Source organism: Bidens hawaiensis, unplaced genomic scaffold (assembly GCF_021521415.1).
Source record: "Bidens hawaiensis isolate Kalapana, Puna unplaced genomic scaffold, B.hawaiensis_p1.1 tig00019220_1, whole genome shotgun sequence".
NCBI lineage: Eukaryota > Viridiplantae > Streptophyta > Magnoliopsida > Asterales > Asteraceae > Bidens > Bidens hawaiensis.
This window is the reverse complement of record NW_027492916.1, coordinates 407,346-427,802: the sequence shown is the minus strand read 5'-3', so window position 1 is coordinate 427,802 and position 20,457 is coordinate 407,346. Positions and strand designations below refer to the sequence as shown.

The following is a 20,457-nucleotide window of genomic DNA, read 5'->3' as shown; positions in this document are numbered from 1 at the left end:
ATTTAAAGAGCCCCCCCCCCCCACCTAACACACCCACACAATTGTTGCAATTCTTGTAAATCAAAGACTTCATTTTCACTGCTCCCATTGATCTCAAAGTCCTCTAGAAACTCAACAGTTTCTACTTTACGAATAACATGAGAATGATAATAGAATCTAAATTCCTTTGATTGTTTGGGATATTCTATAAATTAGAAATTGACTGTTCTCATGTCAAGTTTCTTTTGTAAAGGAATATAAACTTTGGCTTACGCATGACAACATCATACTTCATATACTTTAAACTTAGCTTCATTCCTATCCAAATCTATAAAGAAGTTTTAGGGACATACTAAGAAGGAACCATATTCAGTATATGAATACTGGAGATCTCTCATAATGATCATTAGAAGAAGATTAATGGTGTTCTTATAGTGTTCATTATGAATACTAGAGATCTCTCATAATGATCATTAGTTATGAGGAATACTAAAGATATCTAATAATTTACTCTTCCAACATTAATAGTTATCTAAAAGTAATCATCATATTTGTCCCTTCAATCTATTTCCAATTACTACTTCCAACAAGGACAAATTATATTTTATTGGTAAGTATCAAAGAATTCATAAGGCTATACTAACAGGATATTTCCCAACAAGTAAATCAGCTTGGCTTGACTCATAATCGATTTTTGTTTTTACTGTAGTTTGATCAATTCCTTCCGGCTTATTTGGTGGCGGATTAGTCGGGTAAAACTAAACAGGTCCCCAGTTGATAAAGTCAAAAGTTATAGAAAATAAATTAATAATAATAAACTTTTGTATAATAGATAATAAAGATAAAGATTCCAAACAAAAAGTTTTGGGATTTGTATCCTAATATTAAATTTTGATTCTTTTAGTCACGAATAAAGAAAGAAAGAAACAAACAAATGACAATACAAAGCCACCCACGCTCTCCGTAATGTAATTTAATGCATTCATTATTTTATTTGTGACATTGGTTTTTAATACTCCTAACTTTAATGCATTGGTAGGAAACACTCTCAACTTTTGATTTGTTAACCACCACTCCCAGCTTTTTCTTTATTTTCTTCTATCACTCCCTAGCTAAACGGAGCACTAACTTCATTAGTTTTCTTGCTGACAAAGCAGTTTTTTAAATAAAATAATAATGAAAATTGTGGGTCCCACACACTACATCATCTCTTCTTCTTCTTAAAAAAACCTTAACTTCATTACTACCTCTAACCAACCCACCGCCCTCCACCACCACCCACATCTCATTCCACCTCAAACAACTGTCTGTCACAAACTGATATCCAACGTGTGATAAAAGAATCCAAGTGTTTTTGTCTTGCAAACCAACACCATCAGAATTCAACTCCACCACCACATTCATCTCATTAGGTTCGATTCGGCAGCAGAGGCGGCACCCTCGATAGTAATGAACTCGACGACGTCTATTGCATCTATGCAACCATCGAGTGTTGATGATGCTTCGGCAAAGGAGTAGGAGTAGGTTACGGCTCGAAAGTTCAGACAACTCTCCGTCGCCAGCGGTTACTATAGAAGCATTAAGTCGATTTGCAAGCATCCAGTGTTCTGAAATACAACTTCGGTAGCCTGCTAAGTTTTCCGACGAACCTTGCTATTCCAGTGAGGGGTTCCGATGAGCTCCCACCTGCATACTCGTTCTTTGGGAAGTACTAATAGTGAGGTGCAATGACGGTTAGGGTTTTGTTGGCTGTGTTTCAAGCTTTTCCAGCGAGTTGAGGCTATATTCAGCGAGTTTAATCTATGTCAGACAGGGATGGAGGTGGTGGTTATACATAATTTGGGTTTTTTAATAAAAAAATAATAGTTATTTTCTATATAAGCATGCCATGCATGTAAAAATCGTCCACGCCAACAATAAAACTAACGGAGTTAGTGTTTCGTTAGTTAGAGAGTGATAGAAGAAAATAAGGTGAAAGTTGAGAGTGGTTAGATTAAAAGTTGGTGGACCAAACATTAAAGTTGGGGCCCTCATTTTATTTTATTTATAATTTCATACGGACGGACTGACGGCCGGCCGATGATATATGAGTACCGGAATAATAAGCATTTAAATAAACCACCACTCTTCTCTTTCTTCGTTACCATCACTCACTCTTGACTGAATTCAATTTCTCTCTACAAATGGAAGCCTGTAATTCTGTCTCAGCCAAACCCCGGTTCCATTCATGTTCATATTCATATGCATACGCATATCATAGTCCCAAAATTCAGTTTTCCGATCGGAAGAATTCAATAAGAAGAAACGGGTTTCGTGGAGTTGGGATTGTGCGATCGTGCAGTGAATCGGTGGCCGTTGATCGGAAAATTGAGAAGAAGACGAGGACGAGGGTGTTGAAAGTCGGGTTAATTTGCGGTGGACCGTCCGCCGAACGAGGGATTTCACTTAATTCTGCTCGATCAGTGCTTGATCATATTCAGGTTAATAAAAACAATCTGTCATTTGTTTCCGTAACTAACAACAGTAGCTTGATTATTGTCTTTAATGAGTGTATTTGTAATCCGGAGCTATGGTGTGTTTGCTGTTATATCAATCAGGGGGATGATCTGCGTGTAAGCTGCTATTATATTGATCCCAATCTCAATGCATATGCAATATCCTCTGCTCAGGTAGGTAGCTTTCCTTCCATTCATGACAAAATTACTTCACCTAAGTGATGCCACTGCAATTTTAAATGTGCAGGTTTATTCAAATACTCCTGCTGATTTTGATTTCAAACTTGAGAGGTAATTCTTCATTCTTAAGGTTTTGACAGCTTCACCCGCTCGCTATGAACCGGGTAGTTTGGGTTATGCTTTATCTCTAACATGTCAGTCAAAGGGGTAAATTTTTTTTGTTTTTTGAAAGGATTTGGTATTGAAAAATTGCACCTTTAGACCAATAGTTTGCAGATTTATTTAATTCTTTAAATTATGTAACCTCCTAATTCGTTATAAAAAAGGATATTTGAATATTATTAAATATTTATTTAATTCTTTATATTTGAATATATTTTTAAAAACAAAAAAGAAAAAGAACAGGTTCAATTTTGGACTAAAACCGTTTCAGGTCAATCCAAATGGGGTTGGCCCGACCTGTTCTATAAGTTACTATCTGACCCGTTACCAACCTTACCATTTTTTTACCTCTATTTCTTATTACATCTTTTTTACAAATTTTAAGTTGCTAATTTCTTATTAAATCTTCTGCCAGTGTGGCACAAGGTTTCGACACGTTGACTGAGTTTGCGGAGCACTTAGCAGCATCTGTTGACATAGTTTTCCCGGTCATACATGGTCGTTTTGGTGAAGATGGTGGGATTCAGGTTATAACACTTGTCAATATGTGTATTAATAAAAGAGATTAAAACTTAATGGATGTTTATGAAGTGTTTGTTCATTGTTGACTTTTCAGGAGCTTCTTGAAAATTCAAATGTTCCATTTGTTGGAACAAGATCAAAAGAATGCCGTACAGCATTTGACAAGGTAAGCTTACTTGCTCTTTCATGTTCTTGAAAAATCAAATTATTATTATTTTAAAATTATTTCTTGTTATGATTGGTGCTTATTTTTCGTACTGTTGACTTTTGGCAGTACGATGCCTCTTTGGAGCTTAAGAAACAAGGATTTATAACAGTACCCAACTTTGTACTGCAGGTAATTTTATGTCTTCCGATTTTTCCCTTTCGTTTTAACTAATATATGTGTTCATAATCACAAATGATTGCATTGATTTTAGTCCACAAATATTCTTAATTTGTTTTATTGAAAGATTTAGATAATTATTGCCATTCAAAGTTATGTAATCATAATTAGTGCATTAGTTATTTGTAGAAAAATGAGCAAATATGTGTTTGTGGGTCAATCCAATTCTTACCTGACTTGACCCATACTACAAGTTGACCATTTTGACCCGTTACCGGGCCCACCAGTTTTGTGCTCATTCTTTAACGCTTGTGTTTCAGGGGAGTGAATTGGATGAATATGGTCTTTCAAGATGGTTTCTTGACAATCAACTAGATGTTAATTCAGGGAAAGTTGTGGTATTTATTATTCCGGAGTTATAAATAATAATAATAATAATAATAATATTGAGAAAAAAACGTTAAAATTTTGAATTTACTGACATGGATGGTTTCAGGTAAAACCCACAAGAGCAGGATCTAGTATTGGAGTCACAGTTGCTTATGGTGTTGCTGATTCCCTTAACAAAGTTAGACAAATAATTTCTGAGGTATTTATCATCTTTTTCACTTTCTTAGTCTTTGACTTTTGACTTTGGTTTCTTTTCTTTCTTGACTTTTGATCATACACGTGATCATTTTATTCTAGAAATTGCATTATTGGAATAATATATTTTTCTGATCACACTTGAGACACTAATTGATAATAAGATAATTTTTTTGGTTTAAAGTGGTTACAGTAAACCCTAGCCCGCTTTAGCTAGGTGTGCAAATATATGAGATGAAATGAATCTAACACGCAATTCACAGGCTTGGGTTTAGTCTAAATATATTCAGCATTCGTGTCAGTTTGAGGCCAAATCCGTGATCATGTCCAACGGGTTGTATCCTGATCGACCCCTTGACAACTTTAAACCATTTATTTTTAGGCAAATTGGAAATAAATAATCCCACTTTTTTGTGTATTGACCAATAATAATCCTACCTTTAAAAATCCTTGCCAACGGTCCAACCTTTCGACTATTTTTCTCTCAATGGACCTCCGTTAAAAAACACTTAACATCGTAAAGTGTTTTACCGATTTTCAAACCGATGTTTTGGGGCTTTTGATTGGAAGAAGGATACGGGTCGACTGATGTAAAACTTATCTCGAAATGGTGATCCAACCGACGAAACAATGTTTCAATTCGGGTGTTTGAATTTCCAATTAACAAGAATCAAGCCATTTGAATCACCATTTTGAGATAGCTTTTACAGCAGTCGACTCATATCTTTCTTCCGATCAAAAGCCCTAAAACATCGGTTTGAAATTTGGAAAAACACTTAATGACGCTAAGTGTTTTTTAATGGAGGTGCATTGAGAGAAAAATAGTCGACAGGTTGGACTGTTGGCAGGGATTTTTAAAGGTGAGATTCTTATCGGCTAATACACAAAAGGTGAGATTATTTATTTCCAATTTGCTTATTTTTATAAGTTTCTAAAAATGTATGTTTTGTGTAATCACTTACATTAGTTTGGTATTTTATGTCAAATTTTAAAAAGCTAGAAGAGGAACGAGCAACGTGCTTTATACTTTAAACACAATTATAGATTTGTATTTTTGGTTGTAAATTTGTAGTTTGAGTGTTAATTTTATTTAACTATTTATTCTTAGGGCATTGATGATAAAGTTATAGTTGAAATATTTCTTGAAGGAGGTAAAGAGTTTACAGCAATTGTTCTTGATGTTGGCTCTGAATTTAACTGCCAACCAGTTGTATTCCTTCCAACTGAGGTAACTAACTAACATCTAATTACCTGATTTGTGGGTCCTGTGTTCAGATATCTTGGCCTAAGTCAATGGGACCCACGCAGAAAGGAAATACTCAATGGTCCTAAAGAAAGACAGTTATGTTTTATGTTTTATGTTTCATTGTAATTTGTTAATCATTCAGGTGGAACTTCAATCTAGCGTTAGTGCTGATTTAAGTGAGAAAGATGCAATATTTAACTACCGGAGGAAATATCTTCCAACTCAACAGGTAAAATGTTTATTAAAAGAGTGACACAAGGCAACCCAAAACCATATTGTTTTGATGTATTTTGGTTTCGTGTCGGTAATTGATGCCAAAACATTGTTTTGGGCTGTATGTTTAGGCCTGTAAACGAACCAAGTGTTCCGTGGACCGTTCAGTCTGAAGTTCGCTTATGTTATAATTAATAAATCAACGAAGATAAGCAAGTTCTTTTGTTCATTTAGTTAAATGAACGAACATGAAAACATGTCTTGTTCTTTTGTTTTTGTTCCTTTATTTAAATTTGTTAATGTTAATGTTCGCTTGTTTGCATTCATTTTTGTGTGTTAAGGTCGTTAATTTATGTTCATTAACATATTCATTTAATTCTGTTAGACTAATTTCAATTTAGTCTAGTTCTAATAGCCTTTTAGGCCCAACACCATGCTGTTCATATTTACTTTAACTGGTTTTAGCTGAGTTATGCTCATTTATCTATGCTCAGTTATGCCCGTTCGTTAACGTTCAGGAACTGTTTGTTTACACTTTTGACGAATGAACATTAACAAACACAAACACGTCTATTTTATTAACAACAATAACGAGCAAGAATACTCCACTTGTTCAATTGTTTGTGTTCGATCGCTTGTTTGGTTAAAGTTAAATGAACGAACACGAACGTGCTTTGTTCGTGTTTGTTCGGTTCGTTTACAGGCATATATATGCTGGAATTTTCTCATCACCTATGGTAGAGAGAGGGAGAGAGAGTAGAAAGAGATACAAATATTTTTAGTTTGTTTTTTTTTATAGTTTTTAGAAAACTAAAATATATTTCTTTTTAATTCCTTTTGTTACACATGTTAAAAATATTAAAGTGCCCTTTCAGATACTAGAAAAAATAAACGAAGTTAGTGAGTTGGAGTAAAATGGCAAATTTGCAAACCACAATGTCTCTTGGTCATAAATAATAAAAAGTGATGAAAGTGGCAACTTTGGCCACACCACAAGGACTAAAACTTTTTTTTCTCTATAAATTATAATATATTTATTTTGATTATTATGCAGGTTGTTTATCACACACCACCTCGTTTTCCATTAGCCGTAACTGAAAAAATTCGGGAAGGAGCATCAATATTATTTAAACGACTAGGATTACGAGATTTTGCAAGAATTGATGGTTGGTTTTTACCACCTTCTACTAGTATTTTCTCAACAGAAACACAAGATTTTGGGAGGACTGAATCGGGAATCATTTTATTTACTGATATCAACTTGGTAAAACATTTGTTTATTTATTTATTTATTTATTTATTTTACAAGAACCAACTGTTAGACTTAATTAACATGTTACTTCCTTCTAGATAAGTGGAATGGAACAAACTAGTTTCCTGTTTCAGCAAGCTTCAAAGGTAATTAAAATTTAAAATATGATTTATTTATTTTTGATTATTTTGTTAAACTTCTAATACTCTTAGGAAAATTTTATTAATTGATGTTTTAGGTTGGATTCTCTCACTCAAATATATTGAGAACCATTATCCAGCGTGCGTGTTCACGGTTCCCGAGCCTTGCTTCATATTACAGCAAGTCAAATGGGTCAACTAGAAAGTCAAAGCTTAGTCAACAGAGTTCTGCACATGAAGGTGTTGGCAATGTTTTTGTGATATTTGGCGGAGACACGTCTGAACGTCAAGTGTCGCTTATGAGCGGTACTAATGTTTGGCTAAATCTTCAAGTATCCGGTGATGTAAGCTTTCTTTAAAAAAATTATCATTATTTAATGATCTTTTATTTGCAGTAATAACAATGAAATAACTTTTGTTGGTTACAGCTGGAAGTAGTTCCTTGTTTACTTGCTCCCGGAAATGATATCAGTTCGAGGACAGTTTGGTCATTACCGTAAGTTGAATTTAATATCACCATATTCTTAGTAAATAAGGTAGCCGATTCATGTTATGATGTTAGTAAATTGCATGATTGAACTTAGTAAAATAACAACTTTTTTTTTATAGTTTTGCAACTACCATTTTTATTAGCTAAAATGAGTAACCTATGTGCATAAATCAACCATTAAAAAAGATAATTTTATAATATTACATATAAAAAATTTGGAAAAGATAACATTTTTAAAACTAATAATCTTTTTGTTCATATAGTTATTCGCTTGTGCTAAGACATACTACAGAAGAAGTTATTGATGCATGCACAGAAGCACTAGAACCCGCACGTGCTGCATTAACGTCTCATTTAAGAAAGCAAGTGATGGATGAATTAGCAAACGGTTTGAAAACCTATGATTGGTTCACGGGTTTTGATATATCCGATGAACAACCCGTTAAATTCACACTAGAAGACTGGATAAAACTGGCCAAAGAAGTTCAAGCAACGGTTTTTATTGCAGGTTTGCATATATTGGACCGCCAGATTAATGTTTTTTAATCGAGAATTAATAATGGTTAATATTATATAAGATTAAAAACCACTTTACTTTCTTTTTTTCATATGAAAAACGTCCTTCTAACCTCTTTTTGGTCTATTAAAGTCTCTCAAATTGTTAGAGCACACACTATGAAGTCACTGAAGTAGTTTTCTATTAAAGTTCCTAAACTTGTATAAAATGCACTTAATTTTGCTTTTTTCTAAGTAGTTAACTGTTTAATTGGTTGGTAAAGGTTGGTGTAATTTTGATATTTTATATAGTAACATGTTAATCTTAAATTTTTAATAAAAGATGGTGTAATTTTTTTTGTAAACAGTAGCTTGTTAATATTAAATTGGCTAACAAAAGGTGTAGTTTTGATCTTTTTTAAATAATAACTTAACTTTTAAATTGATTAATAACAGATTGTGTATTTTTTAACTTTTAAATTGATTAATAACAGATGGTGTATTTTTTAACTTTAACTTTATGAAATTTTGATCAGTTTAAGAGTTAAGTCATTAATTAAAAAAATAGCAAGCACGTGCATACTTTTACGGGCTTTTTAATTTTTACAAATATCATTAGTGCCTTTTTTGTGTATTTTTTGGAAGTTGGGAGACTTTGATATGTCGAAATCAGGTTGAGGGACTTCTTTTGTGAAAATAAAAAAAATTACATTGGTTTTTTTTTATGATATAAACCTATTAAAAATGTGTAGAAATTTGTAATATTGACTAATTTTAAATACTTTTACAGTGCATGGAGGTATTGGTGAAGATGGTACACTTCAGTCGTTACTTGATGCTGAAGGCATACCTTATACAGGTTCCATTTTCATTCTTTCGCTAATATTAGAATATTTAATTGTTTGTTTAACTTTAACTGAATTTATGCCCTTTTCTCACCTTAGGTCCTGGATTTTCGGCTTCAAAGATATGTATGGACAAAGTGGCAACATCTCTTGCTGTTAAACACGTACGGTAACTGGTCAAAGGGGTAATTTCATCAGTCATTGTTTGACTATTTGACTTTGTGTGAACAGCTTACCAATTTGGGGGTTCTTACTATCAATAAAGAGGTTAGACGAAAAGAAGATCTTGTGAATTCCTCTAATCATGATGTTTGGCGTGAAGTTGTATCGAAACTCAAGTGTGAAACCGTTTGTATCAAACCAGCAAGGGATGGTTGCTCAACTGGAGTTGCAAGACTCTGGTAGGTTATGTATGAATGCTAGCTATCATATTTTTATTTAAATAATAGGCCTGTAAACGAACCGAAAGAAAACAAACAGCGCAAGTTCATGTTTGTTTGTTTAACTTTTACCGAACAAACGATCTAACACGGACAATTAAGCATATGGAGTTTTCTTGTTCTTGTTCGTGTTCGTTTATGCCCGTTCGCTAAAGAACGGTTCATGAATGTAAACGAACATAAAGAACAAACTTAATTGAGTGTGTAACGATTGAAAGTAAACGTGAGCATCAATTTTTTAAGCCTAGAAACTAATAAAGCTAGACGAGGATGTAATGGGACCTAAAAGATTTAAATGAATATATACATGAACGAACTTAAAACAAACGTTAACTAAAGAACATGAATGAACGAACATTCAGGAGTATAACTGAACTAACGAGACCTGTTCATGTTCGTTCATATTTTATGAAAGAAATGTTGTTCGTGTTCGTTTGGTTACTAAATAAACAAACATAAGTAATGAGGTTGTTATGCTTATTTTTATTTTTTTGAAACTCAGTTGTGCAGAGGATCTTGGCGTTTATGTAAAAGCATTGGAAGATTGTCTTCCTCGAATTCCTCCAAATAGTTTTGCAAAGGTACTGTATTCAAATGCACAAAGTATTCGCTTTAACACGTTAAATTTTATTTAACGCATTGCTAAACAATGCTCATAATGTTATTACGATGATATGGTTTAAAGTCATATTTAACACATTAATAATTAATAGAATAGCAAAACTAGTCCTTTATGTTTGCACCGTTTTTCAATGGTTGTCCTTTAACAAGCTTAATGGCAGAAAACGTTCTTTATATTTTTTCAAATCACTATCACATTATGTCCTTTGGTACTAACCGAGTTAATTTTTCTCGTTAAATATGGTCATGTGCAATACACACACATGAGGGTACTTTTGTAATTTTACGCATTTATATAATATTTAAAACTTAAAGAATAAATATGTTAAATAAAAAATAAATCTATTTCTCTCTCCCTCCTCAACCCACTCTCTCTCTCTCTCTCTCTCTCTCTCTCTCTCTCTCTTATTATTGTGCTTTGGAAGGTTTGATGATCTGTTCCATCTTCCACCATTAATATTTACAGAGCTCAAAAGATGTTTTTTTATTTTTTCACATGGGTATTTCAAGAATCATTTTAGATTTGAGGACTTTTCAAGAAACCACAAAAGTCAAAGTCTGGTTCAAAATGTTGTGCTCAGATGGGCGCAATTGAGTTTGAAGATTGTGAAAGATGCTCAAATCACCATGTGATAATCTAATGGGGTGCAAACCAGGGTGGCGGTGGTTAGATCGGGCATAATGAAGGCGAGTGGTGGCGGCAGGTCGTGGGTGGTGGTGGCTGCTTTGAATGTTACAGAGAGAAAGAAGATGGGAGTTAGGGGGTTGATGGTGGGGGGGGGGGGTGAGAGAGAGAGAGAGAGGGGAGAGAGAGAGAGAGGGAGGGAGAGAGGTTGAAAAATTAACTGGGCTAGTACCAAAGGACATAACGTGATAGGAATTTGAAATATAAAGGATATTTTCTGCTATTAAGTTTGTTAAAGGACAACCATTGAAAAAACGTGCAAACGTAAAGGACTAGTTTTGCTATTCTGTCTTAATAATTTATCATATTAAAAAAAAGACAATAAAATAGTGCTTACATGTCAGTCAAACCGGACACGTTTGACCCGAGCTAAAAAGTTAACGTTTTGATTTTCGACTGCCTGCCCACACATACACCAATAATTATGGGTGGTACCGTGGCAGTTTTCGACATGACACATAAATAATCAGGTTTTGGGTTGTCATATCTAACCCATTTAGTCAACGGGTCGTGTTTTCGTTAACATGTTTAGCCCGTTTAATTAAACAGATCGACCAGTTAACCCATTTTACAACCCACCAACCTAATTATTACTTCACATCTTGATTCTTACTGCCAATCCATTTGACATGTTTAGATAACTAGGTTAAATGGGTTGTGTTCAGGTTACATGATTTTTAAGTGTCTCCAGGTTATGGTTGATGTTTTTAACACAAATAAAAATATGCGTCATGTTTGAGTTCACGTTGGACATTTTAACCCGCCAACCTGACATGATTTACACGGGGGCTCTAATCACATGTAATTTTTTTTCGTTTTCTTATTTTGGGAATTTGTTTAAATGTTTAATGTTATCATTTCATAGGCACATGGATTAATTGAGATGCCAGTTCCTCCACCAGAGTTGCTAATATTTGAACCGTTTATTGAGACCGATGACATCACTATTAATAATGTTTCCAAATCAAGAAATAAAAATGAAGGTTTGTTGTGGAAAGGAAATAGTAGATGGGTTGAAATAACTGTTGGGGTCATAGGCAAACGTGGTTCCATGCGCTCGTTAATGCCAAGCGTCACTGTTAAAGAAAGCGGTGACATATTATCACTTGAAGAGAAATTTCAAGGTAACATTTACCTTAATTTCATTTTTATTTCTTTTTGGTATAAGCTATAAGTTTTTAATGTTAGATTTTAAAAAAGAATTTGCATCTGATAATCTAAAGAAAGATTACATTTTTATCCTTTTGGTATGACGAAATACGGGCTCATGTTTAGGCCTGTAAACGATCTGAACGAACACGAACGAAGCATGTTCGTTTCTCTCATTTAACTTTAACCGAACAAATGATTGAGCACGGACAATTAAACGAACGGAGTTGTCTTGTTTGTGTTTATTCTTTAAGAAAACATATGTGTTCATTTATGTCTGTTTGTTAAAAGTATAAACGAACGGTTCATGAACGTGAACGAACGAAAATAACTGAACAAACACAACTAGAGCATGTTCGTGTTCGTGCGCTTAACTTTAACTGAACAAACGATCGAACTCGAACACTTATGTGAATGGATTTTTCATGTTTGTGTTCAATTTTTAAGAATATGGACGTGTTTGTGTTCATTTATTTTCGCTCGTAAAAAGTATAAACAAACTATTCACGAACGTCAATGAACAAACATAACTGAACTTAGATAAACAAAACATAAACAATAAAACATAAACGAATTAAACTGAACGAACGTTCACGAATAAAACATAAACGAATTAGACGCGCATTCATGTCTGTTCGTTTAACTAAATGAACAAATATTTTTGTTTACGTTAGTATGTTTATTAAATAAACAAACATAAACTAACTTCCAGCTGAATGTGTCACTGAAGTCTGAACATTCGGTTCGCCTACTCATGCTAACGAAAGTCAAGCGCATGTCATTTTGGATTGAAACAATTTCATTAAAAGGAAAAATTCAGATTATATTTTAGCAGTATTTGTTTGAATTTAGCAATTACTTTCTTGCAGGTGGAACTGGGATTAATCTAACCCCACCCCCACTGTCGATAATGAGGTTAGTTATGTAATATTATCTAAGGGTCTATAGTTTAGTTACAGATATTTTTAATTTTCTATTATGTGATTATTTTCTTATTCTTAAATTAGTACCAAGGCGTTAATGAAATGCAAAGAACGGATTGAACTTATAGCTAACACCTTGGAGCTTGAAGGATTTTCTCGTATTGATGCGTTTGTAAATGTCGATAGTGGAGAGGTATGTCGATATATTTCCATCCTTCGAAACAGTATTCTTTATTAAAAATGATAAAAAGAAAAAAACTGTTAGTGAATTCCTAATATTGGTTCTGATTGCAGGTTTTAGTTATTGAAGTCAATACTGTGCCCGGAATGACCCCCTCAACTGTATTGATTCATCAGGTATTTCTAGGCTCATAAACATGTTCGTTTATTTATAAACGAACAAACATGAACACATGTCTCATTCGTATATCTATGTTCAGTTATGTTTGTTTTTTAACATTCATGAACAGTCTGTTTATGCTGTTAACGAGCACAAAATGACAAAATGTTACTCCTCGTCTTTGTTCCCATTTTGGTTTGTTACCTGTCTCTTTGAGGCTGGTCCAACATTCATATAGCTAAATGGACCCAATAAATTGGTAACTTTGTTAGTAGAAACTGATGTCACCCTAGAGAAGTCAAACTGATTATTTATAGTTTAGTGTCATCTAATATTTACTACAAATGTTTGATTTGCTTTTAAGGTTTGACCTCTAAATCTCGTTATTGGTATTGTTGCAGGCGCTTGCTGAGGAACCGCCAATGTATCCTCATATCTTCTTCCGAACCCTTCTTGACTTAGGTTTACAGCGGTTCGTGTAAATCTTATTCTTGTACAACATGTAGTCCTTGGAGAACATGGTCTTTAATTAGAGTTTGTTAAAACACATTATGAATTATTTAATTAATAAATGCATGTTGTTATGTGAAAATTAGTAGGGGTTTGATAATACGTGTCGGGTGGTTGGCAAGCTAAATAAGTGAACTTAAACACAACCCATATATTTATTCATGTCAAAATATCAGCCCCAACCCGCATCAATGGTTTAAGCAGCCAATTACTCAAGCACAATGATTTTTTAATTGATGTTTTTCTTTAATTGTTTTATTTTATATCTTCATTCTCAGTTAATAAAATTGAGACCAAATGAAAAGAATTGAGGAATTTGAATTTGAGAATGAATAGTTGGAAGTAATGAATAAAGTTGTTTGAACATAATTTCATTTCTAGAAATGAATTGAGAGGAAAAGTGAACCAAAATATCAGATTTTAGATATGAACACTATTCAGCATGATCCTGCCCTTTGATAAATTCTTGAAATGTTTATGTGGTTTCGCATTAAATCCTTTTAAATTATTTAATTTTTAATTCAATTATTTAAAAATTAAATAATTTATAAGAATTAAACAGTGAAACGACACATCAGAAAAAAAAATGATATAATTTAATCGTTATAAATGAATTAATTCATTATTTTCTAAACTAACTAATTTTTGTTACTTATATTAAACGGTAAATTATTTAAAATAATGCAGCCAATTTTGTTAAATTTAGTATCGTATACACCCAATAATTTTTATATTATATTAACAGTTTAGTTTTTTTTTTTTGTTATTTTTTTTACATTTAAGAATTTGAGCGTAATATTGCTATGATCTGCTCTTTTATTTACCATCCATAAACCAATTATTTATAGAAAATTACTCAATATACATCACTTAACAACTTTATTATTTGTAAAAATTATTATTTATTAAGTTTTTCCTCGCTATTTTTATTTAATGGTTTTTACATTTTGTATGTTGTATATCCAATAATTTTCAAATATTTTGTATATTAGATAAAATATACAAGGTATTTAAAAACCTTTGATTTTACATGTTTATTCAATACGCATGGTTAGAATTTTATAATATGCCTTTTATTTTATAATATTTGTATACCTTAGGTATTCAAATTGGTGTTTATGTTTACTGAGAAAACAGTAGTTTGTGGTTATTATTTTGGATATAAAAAAAGGTAAAAATGTCTCTACCTCGTCGAATATACAGTCTCCAAGTGTATTGTGTTATCTTTTTTGTCTATAGTTTTTAACTAATAATAGTTATGTATATGTTATGTTTCTTTAGAGATATTGGATTCCAAACTTTGCCCCGTTGGCTCGCGTTATACCAAACTTTGAAAATATACCACAACAGTCCTAAGTTTCAAACTATTAGCTGGCAACGAGCTTTTCACTAACGGGGTTAGACTCCTTTAATTTTTTGCTGACGTGGACGTTTACATGGGCAAAATAGTGATATGGGGCTGTTAATGTGGCTTTTTATTTGAAACGACCTTCAAAAAGATTTCCAAAAGCCAAGAACCAAAACCTCAAATGCGTATGATGACAACCAACACAAGAAAATAAATACTTATATTTTTGTTCTCATCGCGCTACGCAACGAGTAGATGAAAGCATTGTCGCGATACGCAAAGGTCAATAATTATCAAGATATTTTGGTGGTTGTCACGCTACGCGACGGGTATTTATTTAACCCATCGTGCTACGCGAAGTGCATGTTAAGTAACTGTGGCACGTTGCATGCCATGTGGCATAGTTAGGGCTGACTCGGCAAGGCTATAAAGTCGTTGCGCTACACGATGGCCATCCATTGTGGCCATCCCGATAAGCGACCAGCCTCTAATCAACTATAAAAGAGGGGGGGGGGGGGGAGGGGGAGATCAAGGCTATAGTCGTCGTTCATTTCTTTTGCGCTCTCTCTCTCTCTTATAATTAGAGTGTTGGTATAATACCACAAATCCAAATGTCTGCTTGAACAATGTGATTTGTGCCATTTTGTAAAGTTTTCAATCTCGTGATTATTGTTAAAACTGTTCGGTATAAACTATAAACTAATACATACTACATTGTATTAAATTTGGTGCTTAACATCAGGAAGCTTTTATCTTATAAAATTGCAAGGTGAGACATTCAAACTTTTATATAATTCACATTTCTATGAGACAATCAGTTTTCCAACACTATCATTGAGATTTTTAAACCTGTGTAACTCATGAAAGAGTATAACAGTCTCATTTTTTTCAAAATGTTTTCAAACTATTTTCATTACGTTACAATTATTAAGTATTTGTAGACTTACATAATGATTGCTATCACACCCTCAAATTTCGACTAACGGAGTTTTACCGTAAGACGCGTGACTAGCTCATTTTTGAGTTAATTGCAGTAATGGTCCTTATGATTAAACCCAAAACGCAGGATTCAACCATGTGGTGGCATTTTCGCAGATATGGACCCTATGGCGGTCCTTTTTTGCAATTGGGTTTTTCGCTTATTTGACCGTTTGATTGACCGTTAAAACGAAGGGCAAGATCATCTTTTCACCCATGATGATGACGACGATGACGATAATAATAATAATTAACCCACACTCTAACTCTTCTGCCCCAAACCCGGTCCATCACCATTCACCCCACACCATCTCTCTCATCCAGAAGCAAAATCCGGCAACCCACAAAAATCCGGCACATCATTTTACTTCTATCACTGATTACCAACAATTATCGCTAAATTGCGTCTTGTCCCAGGTAAATTGAATCAAATAGACCTCTAATTTGTTCAATTTTGTTCTTAAGTTAGTTAATTGCACCTTTGTGCACTACAATCCGTTCAAATTCGAGGGTGTTGAGTTCGGTTCTGGCAACAAGATGCATCAGGGACGCATGCTATAGCCCGACAACGTAATTCCGGCAGCGGAGCACTCCGACTGCACCTTGAATTCCTCCGTCGTCCAGCGACGAGGAGCACTAAGTCATTTATTGTGTCTGGATTTTGTTTACAGATCAGAGTTTATTGAATTTGTGTTTTTGTTTTAAATTTTAAACCCTAAGTCATTTATCGTCTATTAATTAATATATTTTGCAAAGTTTGGTCCTCTAATTATTGTATCCAGTGTTTAATCATTAAATGCTCAAGATATTATATTTGAAGGTTGTGTAAAGATGTAATTATTGATTTGTTATTTGTTACAAGTTAGACATACAATTATAGGTCCTTCATTACACCTCCTACTTTTGTTTAGGTGAAGGTATGTATGTCTACATTTCCATACTTGATTTAAAAATTCAGGTTACTATTTGTGCTATAAATCAGAATATGGCCGTGCTCATTATATAGATAGTTGTATCATGTTCCTTGTTTGTGTTAAACAGTAAGAGAATAAAACAGTCAATCCAATCATATATTATTATTGGCTAGTACGTCATGATCCAAGTCGAGATCATACCCAATAACAAGCTAGATAAACACCAATTATATTTGTTTATATAAGATATGATCATAAGTAAATAACTATTGACACTTATGTTATTTGGAAAGGGTTTCTAAATACAATGTACTTGTGAAATGAATAAATCACATGGATGATTTATACTTTGAGAGAGCATTCCATAGTGTTATTTAAGATGGTTAAGTAACAATATGTGAAAATGTTACCTAGCATGTTACCTATAATGTAGTATTGTGTATAAAACAATATAAGCATTATATATAACACAGTATAAATGTGTATGACACAGTATATGTTTTATAACACAATGTATATTTTATTATTATTTAAAACATAGTGGGTACATGCAAGTCTTTCTATTGGGTACTTGGGTGGTGCCTTGAAGACAAAACAAAACTCTCTCTCTTTCACACTCATATTTCACAAGTAACAAAAATCTTTCCTCTCTTCTTCCTCCTCCATTGAATTCGGCCAAAGGAAGGGAACAAGAACAAGGTTTTCAAGAGTGTAAAATCTTAGCTACGAAGGTGTATTGTCGGAGGCTTGGAGTATGCTAGCTTGAGGAGCTTCCATATTCAAGTTCTTGCCTTTCAATCATCCTCTCCTTCACCCGGTTTTGCTACTTGAAAGGTAGTCTTTACATGCATGGACTCTTAGTGTCATGCATGTGTTTGATAGTATGTATTTCGTATTTGGATCCGGGCTTGGGTTTTGAATGTGTAAAATTGGTTTATACATTATAAACTACAAGATTTAAAACTAATTTCCGCTGCGTTTTTCATAAAATTGGTGTTTTATGACTTTGATAATCTTGTTAAAACCCAACATATTCTTCACTAAGTTTTTCAATAAAATAAATTTACACAGCAACCACTAATGTTTTTTGTTCGACACCTTATTTACCTGAACTAAATGACTCATAAAACGTAGCTTGGTTGTGATCACGAGGAATTTAGCCACGCATGCTTAGTATAAACCTTATATGTTGTGATTTTTGGTGGAAATTATGACGGATTCGAAGTTAGAAGGCCTAGGAAAGATGTGGTTTCCATCGAGCATACAATACACTGTATTCATCAACTGATGGAAGTGTTTCAAACTTCAAGTTTAGGGCCGCTCTCCTCATTGAAAAAAGTTGGTTGTTTAGGTTCAGGCGATATAATATGATGCTAGGTGGTGGTGTTGATAGACAAAGAAGAGGGTCTAATTTTTATAAATTAAAAGACCACAGGGACACAAATTTCAAGGGTATAAGGGTTTTTTCACAAAAAAAAACTAACTTTAGGTTCATGGCGGGGTTCCAATTGCAAAAAAAAGTACCACCATAGGGACCACGACTGTGAAAAAACCACCATGGGGTTGCATCCTGTGTTTTGGGTCTCACCACATGGACCATAATTGCAATTAAATCCTCATTTTTATACCAAGAAACATTTAGAAATATTTAAAACATCATTTAAGTCTCATCCGAACATAAGAAAACAAAAACAAACCAAACAATTTAAAAGTTTTGCAGAAGGGTTAGTAAACGGTTTAAAAATACTAAACCATGTGCTCAAACACGCACAACCCATAAATGTTGTTTGAACCGAGCCCCGGTGCGGAAGCGTGAATAATGGTCGTTATTAACGGAGGAGCTCGGATCTGAGCAACGATCGAATCGTATTCGCTCTTGAAAGGGGGTTTTGGACGGATGAGTGGTGTTTGGGAGAGAGCCTGAATCGATTACAATGAACTCGATTCACAAATATAAAAAGGTGGCAGTATGATTTCATTAACCAAAAGATTGTCATTACAAATCACTCATACACACACACATACATACAATAAAGATCAGCCACCTCCAGGAGAGCTCATCCTGGAGGCGGCGGCTCTCTCAAAGAGATAAACCCTAGATCTCACACAATACACAATACACTCCTTCACTCATGCTAGAAAAAATAACAAATACATCTATTTATATTAGTCTAGCATGTCTTGGTCTTCAAGCCATCCATCCTTGGTTGAGACCAAAAATATTAACTATTTTTCACCCATAATAATAATAATTCGATGCGTCGGTCTAAAATATAAGTCCCAACAATCTCCCCCTTAGACCGATCCCATCGAATTTTCTTCCATGATCACCTCAAACACTTGTTGTCTTTCGTTGAAATTCTCCCCATCACGTTAAGCTTCTCCTGTTATTCATTTTAGATAATTTCTTCTATATCACATTCGGATACATTTGTATGGGCATATGAACGAGGCTTTGAACTTCAAAGATCAACTTCAAGTAACAAGGTCATCACAAAAAGAAATAAACTCAATGTGATCATCAAATAATCTTCCATTCTTCAAATCTGTTTCTTCCCTTGTAAATCATCTTCAAACCATTCCCTGAATCAAGATAGCATTCAAGTCAACCATAAACCCGTTCTTGATTGTCAAGTGACTGTTTTCATAGGAGGTTAAACTCTACTTGTCATCCGTTCACCATGTTACTAGTGATGACTCTATCTTCTCAACCGTACTAGGAAATCTGAAAACTCACAAACATTGAAACATCTCTAAAGAATCATAGATTATTTATCTTGATCAACTTATCCTTAACTTGAGTCTTTTCACTTGATTTGAAGCAAGCAATTTGCAATGAAATTCAAGAATTTTTACTCCCCCAATTTCGCTGCGATTGTCTTTGAAAATTGTGTCTTCAAATCAAGTATGGGTGAAGCAACCTTGACCATCCTTATCAAGATTGTTGATTCTGTAATAAACAAAGATAAACAAAACATTATGTTGGTAGACGCTCATAAGGGATGAAATCCGTAAGCTTGGTTAACACTTGTTCTTGTAAAGCTCTTTGATGAAGTTTGTGAAAAATTGATAAGGCTTTGATTTCCTTTTGCTTGTTGATGATTTGATAAAATTTACCAAAATACCCCTGGTATGTATCTTCCGTAAAGGTCAGCTTGGTCAAACGGTCAACGACACCAAAAACTCAAGTGTAATTCATTTACGACCATGGATTCAGTCCACGAGCACACATAAGTCAAAGTCCCTTCATGAGCATACTCAGTTTTTACTCAAGCATGCTTGAAAACACTTCATATAGCATGCTGGAAAGCTTGCTCGAGGACCTTGCTCGAGAAAACACTTTTCTTTCATCGAGCATGCTGGAAAGCTTGCTCGAGGACCTTGCTCGAGAAAACATTTGTCTTTTTCTTTCATCGAGCATGCTGGAAAGCTTGCTCGAGGCCCTTGCTCGAGAAAACACTTGTCTTTTTCTTTCATCGAGCATGCTCGAGGACCTTGCTCGAGGACCTTGCTCGAGAAAACACTTGTCTTTTTCTTTCATCGAGCATGCTGGAAAGCTTGCTCGAGGACCTTGCTCGAGAAAACACTTGTCGTTTTCTTTTATCGAGCATGCTCGAGGA

General features: G+C 33.9%; 1 protein-coding gene across 1 annotated transcript; it reads left to right on the top strand.

The window, feature by feature from the left end:
• Positions 1-2,162: 2,162 nt before the first annotated feature.
• Positions 2,163-13,643, top strand: LOC143557897 (uncharacterized). The gene is made up of 24 exons (XM_077046860.1): positions 2,163-2,459; positions 2,577-2,648; positions 2,722-2,765; positions 3,232-3,343; positions 3,433-3,504; positions 3,613-3,675; positions 3,984-4,061; positions 4,160-4,252; positions 5,357-5,476; positions 5,637-5,723; positions 6,762-6,971; positions 7,058-7,105; positions 7,198-7,443; positions 7,528-7,595; positions 7,853-8,097; positions 8,875-8,943; positions 9,029-9,093; positions 9,161-9,330; positions 9,872-9,950; positions 11,541-11,799; positions 12,694-12,739; positions 12,832-12,940; positions 13,042-13,104; positions 13,489-13,643. Exons 1-24 carry the CDS (start codon positions 2,163-2,165, stop codon positions 13,567-13,569), a joined length of 2,796 nt encoding a protein of 931 aa, XP_076902975.1. The 3' UTR covers positions 13,570-13,643.
• The last annotated feature ends 6,814 nt before the right edge of the window (positions 13,644-20,457 follow it).